General features: G+C 57.0%; 1 protein-coding gene across 3 annotated transcripts in view; it reads right to left on the bottom strand.

Moving 5' to 3' along the window:
• Positions 1-11,567, bottom strand: part of NLGN3 (neuroligin 3) — a 21,927-nt gene extending 10,360 nt beyond the window's left edge. The window contains exons 1-4 of one of the 3 annotated variants that reach the window (XM_010135130.1): positions 11,090-11,567; positions 9,954-10,013; positions 2,960-3,019; positions 130-279 (exon numbers count right to left, since the gene is read on the bottom strand). In XM_010135130.1, coding sequence (XP_010133432.1) covers positions 130-279; positions 2,960-3,019; positions 9,954-10,013; positions 11,090-11,567 — 748 coding nt within the window. The remainder of the gene's footprint in view (positions 1-129; positions 280-2,959; positions 3,020-9,953; positions 10,014-11,089) is intronic. The other 2 variants (XM_010135131.1, XM_010135132.1) reach the window with 2 other exon arrangements.
• Between the last annotated feature and the right edge of the window lie 290 nt (positions 11,568-11,857).

Genomic DNA, 11,857 nt, shown 5'->3' with positions numbered 1-11,857 from the left:
CCCAGGCCACATCCCCCCCTCCTCCCCGCCCCCCGCTTTTTCCCAGGTCGTTCAAGCCTGGTTGGCCACTGGAGCTCATCCCACTGCCTGGCCGTGCTGACAGCACAGCCCACGCTGGCCAGCCCGTACCAAGCACTCCAACGCGGTAGTTCAGGGTGATGACAATCACATTCCCGTAGCTGGCCAGGACGCTGCCGTCTATCATGTTCCCTGTGCCCTCCATGTATGAGCCACCATGGATATACACCATCACCGGCTTGGCCCCGCTGTCCCGGATGTCTGGAAGGAGAGGTGGTTAAGCACGGGATGCCATCAACAGCTGCAGCACCCTGCTCAACAGGCAGACAAAGGACGAGGGCAATGCCAGCTGCCAGGAACCCCGGGGCTCAGGGGGCTTAGGAGCCAAACCCAGAGCTCTCCTGGGAGCCACAGCATGGACCTCCAAAGCCAGCCAACACTGAACCAACCTCCCCATCCCCTTTTCTAGTGGTGGCAGCTGCTGCACCATCCCCACACTGTTATTCCCTAGGGGGTCTCAGAACATGTGGGAGAGATGCTGGCTGGACCCAGCTGCTCTTCCCCAGAACTGGGCTCTGGCCACATGCAAGAGCCAGATCAGCGGCATCTCCATTGTGGGGGGGAGTTGCGGAGTCCAGCCCTGGGACGCAGCCCTATGTCCTGCCTTTGGCTGGACCCAAGCCCTTGACTCCAGGAGTCCCAGAAGCTGGCATTGCGGGGGGGCAAGGATGGGGGTGTGCAGGACCTAGAGGGCAGGGGGACACTGGTGGGTGCTCCAATGTCTGACTCTCCTGCCCTCCCTTCCCACCCCCTGGGAAGGCAGAAATCTGCTGGCTGCCTGGATGTGAACCCATGGCACCCCAGTGCCCAGACACAGACATAGTGACAATGTGTGCACGTGTGCGTGTCAGGGAGGTGAGTATGGCATTTGGATGAGGACAGGGCATGAGGCATGGAGTGAGGAGGAGGAATGGGTCCCTGAGAGCTGGGGAAGAAGGACTTTGGGAGCCTAGGGGACAGGAAATAGCCACATTCCCTCTCTCGACTGGCTCTGTTCAGCTGATGTCCTGCCCCTTCCGCTCCACTTGCCTGATATTCCTCATGGAGCTGAGCCTGGGCACGAGAGAACACCCATGCTCAGATCCTGGTACATCTCACCGGCATTTCATAGAGAAGGTGGTTACACCTGTCATGGAGACCGTGCCAGGTCCCACATGCCTGCGGTGCCCAGCCATGTCCTGGCTGGTGAGCCAGCACTGATGGACTTTGTCCTCCCTCATGCTTACCTGCACCCAGCACCTTGCTTGGATGCGCTGGCATCGCCTGCTGGTGCTCCTCAGCCTCAGCTGCCCCAGCCAGCCACTGCTCACTGCCTGCTTTCCTCACCAGTGCACCCCATTGTCCCAGCAGCTAGCCCCTGAGAGGCTGAGGCTCCTGGGGCATGGCACACCATCTCACTGGGGATGCCTGCCCAGGGTGGACGTGCTTGCTCCCTTGCACACACCGAATCCAAACCCACATCCACTCCTCCCTGCAGCTTGCCCATCGCCGTGGGCTATGGGCAGGTTGATGGGTATCTGTGGACATGCCCACCTCAAGCTGTGGCCCATGGCATGGCTAAGGGTGGCTTCCCTTCCCTATGGAAAACCTTTTCCCTCCAGGAGAGTGAGGATATGGCAAAACCTGTGCCAGCTCTTTTCCTATCACCAGGAGGCAGCCAGGCAAACACACAGACCTGGCGAGCAAAAAGTGCTTGTAGCTTCTCTAGGACAGACATCGCCCACGTGGCAGAGCTATGGCAGGACAACTCTTCCCAGGACCACCTGCTAGAAAGGCGAAGGGCAGGAACATTGGTGCTGTGTCCTCTCCTCCCTGACACATGCTCCCTCCGGCATTCAAAGAGACAGCCTTGCAGCAGAACGGCAGCGATGTGTGGAGCCATACCAGGGAAGAAATGGCTCCTAATCGCTGCAGCTCGTTTTTGCAGGCAGGGATTTAGCACAGTCAAGCCACTTAGGCTGAATGCCAGTTTACACCCTGGTACAAGAGATCCTGGGGCACAGGTTAGTGGGAGAAAACAACAGGCTTTTGGTACTGCCAAAGAGAAAGCTTTTCATCTGTTTCCCAGATCCTAAACACCATCTGCCAGGCCATGCTCAAGCTGCCTTAGACTCTGCACTCCGTGAGGTTTTACTGTCCTCAGCATATTAGGGCTGCACCCTGGCCGACACTTCATCCTGCCTGCTCTTCACCTCCCTGCAGCTAATCACACTGGCTCCACACCCTGCATATGAACAACCTTGTTTTACTCAGAAGTGCGCTCTGCAGCTTGCTTAGCCCTGACACACGTCTAGAATCACACCTGCTGGAAAGCCTGCTCACTCTGCCTCAGCGGGGGCTGATGCTGATGCTCCGGTTGCAAGCAAGACCTTGGCTGTGTTGGGTGGAGAAGGACAGAAGTTAACAGAGACCATGTCCAAGCGGAACTGGGGGTCTCCTGGGCACAACCCAATATTCTGCAGGTGCCAACCTGCTGGCATGGCCACCCGGTGGCAGTGCCCACAGTGGGTGGAGAGGTTGCTGGCTCCCAGGAGCAAGTCATCAGCTCTGGAGGGATGAGGCTGGAGGTGGGGTATGACCAGGCTCAGGGTGAAATGGGCCGAGGTGCCCAAGGGCTCTGCTCCTCCTAAGCTGCCATACTTTCTCCCTGTCCTCAGCGGAACAGGAGCAAACTTATTCTAAATCAAGAAAACCTCTCGAGCCCCTCCCCCTTGTCCCAAGGAGGGGAAGGGCCTGGGTGCCCTGCACAGCCGGCCAGCCTGCCCCCCGCCCTGCGCAGCTGCCCAGCACGGCAGACACACACACGCCGGGCTCCCTCCGGATGGTGGCAAATGGAGTTGCTTTCCATGTCATGCAGTGGCAGCCTCGAGCACAGAAATACCTTCATCTTCATCACCGTCATTATCCGCTAAGTCCTCGCCCTGTTTCTTAGCGCTGGCTCCTAGGGACCAAACACGAGGAGACAGAACAAAAAGGAAAACAGAAGGAAACCAAACCAAACCAAACCATAAAAACAAAATGAAAACAAAAAACAAAAGAGAATTCAAAAATAGCATGATAGCAGAGGCAGCGGGGCCAGGCCTGTTCCCCTGTGCCCCTGTGCAGCACTGCTGGCTACTCACACTGCACCTCTCCCAGCGCCAGGGCAGCGCAGAGCGCAGTCAGGACTGCCCCGGGAGCTCTGCCAGGATGTCATTTCACCTGGACTCATTCCCAGATCCTCCCCGAGGAGCACTGGGGGGTCAGGGAGGAGAGTGGGCCTGGGACATCATCAGCACTAGAGGCAGATCAGCCTCTCAAAGCACTTGTGGATCCTCCTGCATCTCAGCCTGGCCCTTGCCTGCTTGCGCACCCTCGGCTGCCTGCGCTGGGGCAAGGCTCCCTCTGCCGCTGCCCCTGTGCGAGCAGGAGCCCTGCTCCCAGGCCCAGTGCCCCTGGGGACAAGCGTCCCCTGCCACCATCAGAGCCCATGCGAAGGGTTGCCCTGGGTGGCCACCATCCACCAGCTGGGGTCCTACCCGTCATCCTCACGCAGCGCGTGGCCCCTTGCTGTGCCTGGCATGGCTATGCCACAAACCACCAGTGCTGCAGCACGAGACCGCCGCAGCCAGCTGCAGGGAGCCGTTGTGAGGGTGCTTCCCTGAGCACCGGTACAGCTCTGTCCTGTACCAACTCCCTTCTTAAAAGACTAGTTGCATGGTTCACTGAGGATTGCAGAAGCACCAAACAGCTTCCCCTGACCGAGGCAGAACCCTAAAAATATTGTTTTCTGTAACATCCTGAATGCCTCCTAGTTTTTGCATGGCCCTTAGCAAATCCATAGTGCTGGTGGATGGGCCAGGCCAGCAGCCCCAGCCCAGTGCTGGGGGATGCTGTTGTGGGCAGCATGCACTTGCCAAGCTGCGTGCAGCCATCGTGAGACGGTAGAGGTGGCCTGTGGGCTGGCAGGGAGCAGATGCGATGCAGATCTCTACCAAGGCCCCATTGCTGAAAAAAGGCTGCATGCCCTTGCGGGCGCAGAGCTGAGTGGTGCCATCCCTGTGCTCTGCAGCCCTGGATTTCAGGAAGAGGCTGTGCTCTCCTTATCCCCTTAAGAGCTGCAGACCAGTGCCTGCTTTCCTCTGCTCCCTATTGCCTGCAGTAAAAAATTTCCCCAGGTGCTGGTGACCTCAGGGGTGACAGCAGGGTTTTTCCTGGGCAGAACTCCCTGCATTGTGCCTGAGCTGCTCAGCGACCTCGCCCAGACGTGCAGGGTTCTGAGGTCCCGTGAGCACCCAGCTGATCCTTGGGCCCTGCTGCTATCACCAACTAGCCCTGTCATCACCACAGCAAAGGTTTTGCACGGCCTCCAGCAAGGCTCCCACCAGCAACAGATGGATGAAACTACAACAAGAAGAGCACAAAACGTCCTGGGAAGACAAAATTGGCGAGTCCTCCTCAATGTCACTCTGTGAGTGGGATCCCACAGGTGACAGGGGTGGCAGATAACAGAGAGGACAGCATGGAAGGGGACCGCATTTGAATGTAAAAAGAATTTTTGATGGGGGAGTGAGAGGTCTGAAATGGCTGGGGACAGCTCCGTTAGAGCAAGAGGCTTGCACAACACCTCCGACAGCCACAGTGTGCTGGAGAAATTCCAGAGAAGTAATGATGAGAAGTCTAGAAAAATTCAGCATGGAAGTAAAGTTTTCAGGAGGCAGGGTCATGCGAATCCTGGGAGCAGAGGAATGATGGGAACTACAGCAGCATCTCTACACATGAAAGGCCTCTGCGAGGTGGTGAGGTGGAAGAGCAACTCCCTCTGTGATGTGCAGAGCACAGGCAGCCCGAGAGGTAAGTTGAAGCTGGACAAGAAGAAAACCTTCCTGCCAAAAGAGGCAGGAAAGCACTAAAAGAGGTGGCCTGGGAAAGCGTTTAAGGGCAGGTGAGACACACTGCCAGGATGAGGTGAGGTAGACTGCTCCTGCTCACATCTGTCTCCAGAGTTGCTCCCGCCCAGGGCCGTCTCTGGCTGTCTCCAGAGCTGCCCTGATTTTCTCCGAGTTGGAGTTCACCTCTCAGCCTACCTGCTCCATGTTCCAGCCCTGCCTCCTTTCCTTCTGCTTCACCACCCAGCCATCCCCTGAGCTCCTCACACCATTCTGTTTTCAGTCAATGCCACCCCCATCCCTGCTACCTCTTGCCCAGCACCCCGGTCCCATTATTCCCCCTTCCTGCTTCATCCTTCCCGCATGCTCCCTCCCCAGCCCCTCGGCCAGCTGCACACTTGGTTGGGCGTGTGTGGCTGCCCAGCCTGTCTGCAGCAGGCTGCAAGCTTGACCTACTGCGTCTTCATTAGGAAGAGATGCAAGCCCAGAAAGCACTTAAAAGATGAAGCGCTCATGCAATATTTGCTAACTGGTGCTATGCACCAGCCTCCTCGGTACTGCTCAGGGATAGGGATTTTTCTCTAATGAAGACACAGGCAGCAAGCCTTCATCTGCACCGTGCTCCAGAACTGGGAAGCTGATCACAGGCAGCTGGAGATCCCTTTTCTCTGCCGAGGGCCCTGGTGCTGTGAAAGCCCCAGACTGGCCAGGCTGCAGCCCTCCAGCCTAGTCTCCTTCAGGGGACAAAGGCAGAGATGGAGGAACCAGCTGCGAGGAGTTGTCAGAGAGGGCAGTGAACAACACCCCTGCAATCTGAGCAACTTCCCTGGCTGAGCAGGGAGGGACCTGGCTGGAGACCGCTGCCCCAGAGCTCGGGGATGGCTGGTACAAGGCTAAAACAACCTGAGCTTCCCACACTACAGAAGGGATGGTAAAAAGCAGCACTGGGAAGCTAAGCAAAGCCGGAGCGCAGTAACGCAGGCCAGGGGGCGGGGAAACAGCAGTGGTATTTCTGCATGGCAGATGCATAGCGTGAGCCTTCCTCAGCAGCAGCAGGAAGATGTCAGGGTGGCTGGGATTACAGTGAACACAGGCTCCTGTGACCACCTGGGCTTTTTGCTTCTCTCTATGCTGTTCACCTTCACGTCAACCCACCCATGCTCCCAGCTCATAAAAGCAGTTACAGCTTCTTTCCCCTCACCCATCCCTTGCACCTTGCTCCATTAGCTCCCTCCACTAGTTATTGCCATGTTCAAGGACACCCATCCCAGGAGACCCTTCTTCACACCGGCAAAGACCACCATGCAGAGGCGTGCAACAGCTACTCTCACAGGGATAGGTTTAAGCTTGTGGATTCACAGCTGGAAAAAACAAAAGGACTCATGGCTCTTGCTCTCCTTATCCATCAAAAACTCCCTCCAGTAATCCAGTGTGAATGACTGTTGTGTCTCTTCAGTTCAAGCTGACTGTGAAGTGACATTGTTCAGGCCAATAGGAAGGATACATATGCTTTTATCTGAAGGCTCTAGGAAGATTTATGCTGAAGTTCAGTAAAAAATAAAATCACTTTCCCTGAAACAGGGGCATCCACGCCAGATTTATGCTATCTTAAGTAAACCATGCAAATAGCACTGACACCAGCACAAATGGAGACAAGGGAGGGTGGGGAGCCTCAGTCCTTGGAGCATTTGCACTCAGCATGGTGTGGATAAGAGAAGGAGACAGAGCCGACACCTTTCCAGATTCAAATGTCTGCTCAGGGAGGTTGCAGGCAGCCCCAGCACCTCCTCCTCAGTGCAAGCTCCCTGGGGCACCCGCTCCCGCACAGCAGCTGTGATCTGCAGGGAACAGGAGTCCACAGCAGTACTGCCCTATCCGATGGCCACATGCACCCAGAGGGACCCGTGCTAGTGGCCACGCTGGCTCGGGTGCCTCTCCAGGAGTTACAAGGAATGGGGCCAGGACTGACGACAGCCATTGAACCAGCTGCTGCACAACTCCACAGGCACAGGCGGCAACGCTGCGACCTGTGTTGGGTGGCCCCGCCAGCCATCAGCCCCTGCTCCAAGACTGCAGTGCACCTTGGTGCTGCTCAGCACCCCTTGTCCCTGCGTCATGCAGGTCTCCATCCTTGAGCAGACTCCATGAAAGCACTGCATCTGCTCATGCTCTGCTGCCTCCACCAGCACAAACACCTACCCTCACCTTTGCAAATTACTCCTCAGAGCACAAGCGGAGCACCAGGGCAGTGGTCTGCTCCCAGCCAGCTCTGCAAAACAGCAGGCTTCGCAGGAGGCTGGCGAGAAGCCTACCATCAAGGGAGCACTGCTGAAGTCATGCAGACGTAGGGAAGCTTCAGCCAGTACTCGGACAAGTTTGCTTCTTGGAGAGAAGGCACAACGCTTTTCCTGCAGAGCAGCTGAAATGCATCTGAAGCCCAGGAGCTGCTGGGAGCTCCAGCCACTTTTGCACAGCAGAGCAAGATGCTGGACTGGCACATACATGTCCACTGCATCACAGACTCTACACAGCCCCAACCAAAGAGATTAGGGCAGTTGACAGTAAAAAGTGGGGAGGGCTGCTATATGCAGAACAGCCACAATTTTCCCCTCGAAAAATGACATCCACCTCCTCATAGTCCGCAGCAAGGCCTGCCCAGACTGGTGGTGAAGAGAAGCAGAAAGCATCCCAGCGCTCACCACAGCCAAGCACAGGCTGGAAGTGTTGGCAGCACAAAGGAAAGGGCAGAGCTTCATTTTGCACATCGGTATTGTACCGTGTGTGCACAGCAAAACCCGAGCTTCCCCTGCGCCTCAGGGCTGTCAGCTCCCCCCGGCGCTGTGCACGGCCAATTGTTCTCAAAGCACTGCTGCCCGGCCTTGCTCCTAGAGAAGGGACCAAGGTCTACGGAGGAGACTGGCATGTAGGAAATTCTTGTGGGTAACTGGGCAGGGAAATAGGACAATTCTTCTGTCCCAGGGAAAAATTCTGATAAATTTTTAGTCCTTTGGCTGCTATGAAATACATTGAACTTCTGGGTGGCAGAAATCGTGAAAACTCCAGTAAGGTGGGAGCCGAGGTGTTTTGGACCACCAAAATATTGCACAGTTGCCTGGTCTGGAGAGGAAAGTTTATTCACTGTTAGTATGTAGCCTTAGAAATAATAATCAAGAATATTCCAGAACAAGCCAATGTTCAAATGATACACAGCCCAAGGAAATCAGCAGGTACATCGTCCTCACTCCAAGCATTTCTATCCCAGGATACATGCCAGGAGGTGAGGGAGCCTCCATGTCTCATCGTAAGTGACTCAATTAATTCAAGCCCATGGCCACCAGAGCCATGGCCGGAAGCAAAGAGCAGCACCAGCGTCTGGGTGCTTTAATTCACAGCACGTCACGGATGCCCAAATAGCTGGCACTAGGGATCCACCAGTCTTGTGAGTCAGCAGAGCCCAGTGGGGGCAGCAGGCACCAGGAGCTGAGCACGCCCAAGGTATTTTGCTATGCCTTATATTGTCTTACTTCTCCAGCCATAACCCAGACCCTGCTTCCCTAGCCCTGGCCATGGGGCTGGAGGTGGTGGGGATCCACCAGCCCCAGCAGCCGGTGGGGGGGCTGGGAGAGGAAGCGCTTTGAAGTGGCTGGTGATTGTTGGCACAGCCGGCTCCGGAGACAGTGTGCAGAGACTCCCTAATGCGCCAGCCCTTTCAGGGGCAGTCTTGGCACTCAGAGAGATGGTGTATGAATAGCCAGGACAGCAACAGGAAAAGCAAAGCAAAGAAACCCAACAACAGAATCAGGGGAAATGGCTGGAAGGAAAACGCTCCCCAAACCTCCAAGATCAGCTGCACAGACCTGTCAGCCCCAGGGGTGCAGGGAGATGGAGGCCATGATGGAGGGACCCTGCTGCTGCAGGATGCCCAGGATGGCAGCCCTGGCCTGCCAGACACCCCGTCCCTGCAGTGAGCCTTTCAGAAGAGCTTGGCTGCCCGACTGCCCACACATCCAACTTTGAGATGCACAGAGCAGCCCGGGCTCTCCCTGCCTGCAAGGGGACCACGTGCTGGAACAGGCAAAGCATCGTGTCCATCAAGGGGCTGAGCCAGCTCCCATTTGCATGTCACCACTCCTTGGCCCACGGCACTGGATGGGAACACAGGATTACTTTGGGTAAGGGGGGCAGTGCAGCCCCAAACTGAAGAAGGATGAGCCCTGTGCTGCCCTAGGGATGGAGGCAAGGCAAAATGGAAACGTGTCTGAACTGGAGGTGCCACCCAGGGGGCAGCTGAGGCTCAGGGAGGATCCTGTGCTAGGAGTTGGAGAGCAGATCCTCACTGGCAGAGGCATGGGAATGCAAACTGCAGGGAGCAGCCTAGGCAGGACTACAGGCTGGGGTAGAGTATGGCAGTGTTTACAAAACCAGGAGAGGGTTTTATGCGTTTAACTGAGGAGCTTTGAATGCAAAATGATCAGGGATGCAGTGGGGAAAGACCTCAGCCCAGGATGAGCTGCAGTTCCCTATCTCACAGGTGCTTCCCCAAGATGGTCCATACACCCCCAATCGCGGATGCATCCCTAAGGGATGGGTGCATTTAAGTGCTACCCGTCATCAGAGGCTCCCCTTTACACCTAGGGGCTGGACGGCTGCTGGTGCCAGTGGGATGAAGGTAGAAGCATGGGTTCAGCCCAGGAGAAGCTGTTGTGAAAGGCCTGGAGCCACCTGAGCATCCTTCTCCCACCTGATCCCAGACTTGTGCTCCCAGCCAGCACCAGTCCCAGCTCCTCCAGCTGGGGAGCAGAGGTGGCCAGAGAATCTGTGAGGCTCCTCCAAGCAGGAAGTGGGGGGCATCAGCGCTGGCTGCTTGGAGGGCTCGAGGTCTGCATGGCAATACAGAGAGGTGCTGGAGGAGCATGCCATGGGCCAGGTGCCAGCCAGGCACCCTCTCACTCTCTCATTTTCTCTCTTTCCTCTCTGTGCCTCTCTGCTGGTCGGTTTGCTACATACCTCCTTTCCTACAAATTTTCTTGTTGGGCTTTCGGGTGCATTCCTTGGAAATCCGTTTTACTGTAAAATGAATAAAAGACTACAAAATAACAGGAGGCTCCACTGGCAGGAGTGGGCATGCAATCACAACCACGCTGCCACCCTCCCACCATCCCTGGGACCGTGGGGAGGGAGCGTCGCTGTGGGAGGAAAACTCTGGGTCAGCCGTGCTGGGTGGGAAGGAAGGCATGATTCTTCCTGTGGCCAAGGGCCCCAGGGACAGCTGGCCTGGGAGAAGCCACTGGCCTGCCAGGCTGCTCTGCCACGCACAGCATGCTGTGGGTCCCTTCTGGCCCACTGAAGGGTGTTCCCATTGCAGTGAGGCTGGCATGGGCGCATGGGCAGGCACTGCCTCCTCTACTGACTACTTACAGTTCAGGTGGGATCCCCTACAAAGGAAAAGGTTAGACAAGGAGGCACCCAGCACCACTCAGCCTCACCCCGCACTGCTCAGCCTCACCCCAATGGAACCATGCCCTGCAGATCCCCAGCACCCCAGGCTCATTGCTCTGCTGCCGTCCTGCTGGTGGACGGGGGCAGCCAAGTGATGCACCTGCTGGTGCCCCCAACCTCCCAGAACCAGGGCCCAGAAAAGGGCTCTGTGGTCCCTTTCTTGCTGGAGCATCTCCCCAGGAAGAGGCAGAGTGTTCCTCCCAGCTGCAGCCCACGCCCACAACTAGCACATGGACCTGGGGAGGGAGGGAAGGGGGAAGGAAGAACGAACCCGAACCAACTCAAGACAGAACCTGGCATTCGGCGCCTGGGGAGCACAAACCAGCTTGTCGCTCTGTGGATCTGCGGTCAGAGAGTCGGATTCAGATTTAGCAACACAAGAGAGGAACCCGTGACGATGCCATGGAGGTGAAGGGGAGGGACCAGGAGGTGTGAAGAAACAGGAGCTCACGAGACAGAGATGGCAGCTGAGGGCAAGAGGGCGAGCTGCGTGGCCAGAGAAAGCTTTCCACAAACAGACAGCATGCTGCAGGGTCCACAACCACATGCTTCAAACACAACACCTAGGTGAGACCAACCACTGCTGGGGAGGGGTAGAGGGCCCCCTGCCCCGCCCTCCTGCGGGCACCCCGGCAGGGACTCACCATCCTCCGTGGGGATGTAGATGTTGAGGTACAGACAGTCCTCGTTGGGGTCCTGGATGTACGTAGCCACGATATCCAAATTGGACGTAAACCAGATGGGCAGCATGATCTCAGGAACAGCGTTGTGGATGTTCTGGGGGCAGACCGGTGAAAAGTGGGTAGCATTTCTGATGCCCGACCAGGATGGTGGTGGCTCAGGGGGCATGAACCTCTTCTCCCCGATGGGGGGCGCCGCATAAGGCACCCCCAGGTACTGGTCCACGGGCCCCAGGATCTCACTGGGCAGTGGCACACGCACCCCCCGTAACTTCCCATAGCGCGTGTTGACTGTTGGCGAGTAGACTTGGCCCTCCATCTGTACAACTGCCGAGGCGAAGCTCAAGACCCAGAGGGTGAAGCGCAGGTCCCAACTGGCCACCAGCTCAGGCACTTGGCGAACAGGGGGCAAGAGAGGGCTTCTCCAGAGTATCAGCCTCATCGTCTGGGAGGAGCAGCACCAGCATCCAGGCCTGAAGCTCCTGAGGTGAGGGCTCAGGGCATCCCCATCACGCCAAGCCTCTGATTTGCCCACCAGGAACAGATGGAGCAGAAGAGCCGGGAGTCAGGAGTGCACAGCCCAGCCACACCTTCTGCTGGATATGTTGGGAGCACAGATGCAAGGGAGATATGCCACTGCTTCTCACAGCTCTCCAGCTGCCTGCTGCCGCCTGCCTGCCAATGGCCCAGCCCAGAGGGGACTGTTGATACTGTGGAGAGATGGAGGGAATT

This window comes from Buceros rhinoceros, unplaced genomic scaffold, assembly GCF_000710305.1.
Source record: "Buceros rhinoceros silvestris isolate BGI_N320 unplaced genomic scaffold, ASM71030v1 scaffold20484, whole genome shotgun sequence".
In the NCBI taxonomy this organism is placed as follows: Eukaryota; Metazoa; Chordata; class Aves; order Bucerotiformes; family Bucerotidae; genus Buceros; species Buceros rhinoceros.
The sequence above is the reverse complement of the archived record's forward strand: the minus strand, read 5'-3'. Positions and strand labels throughout refer to the sequence as shown.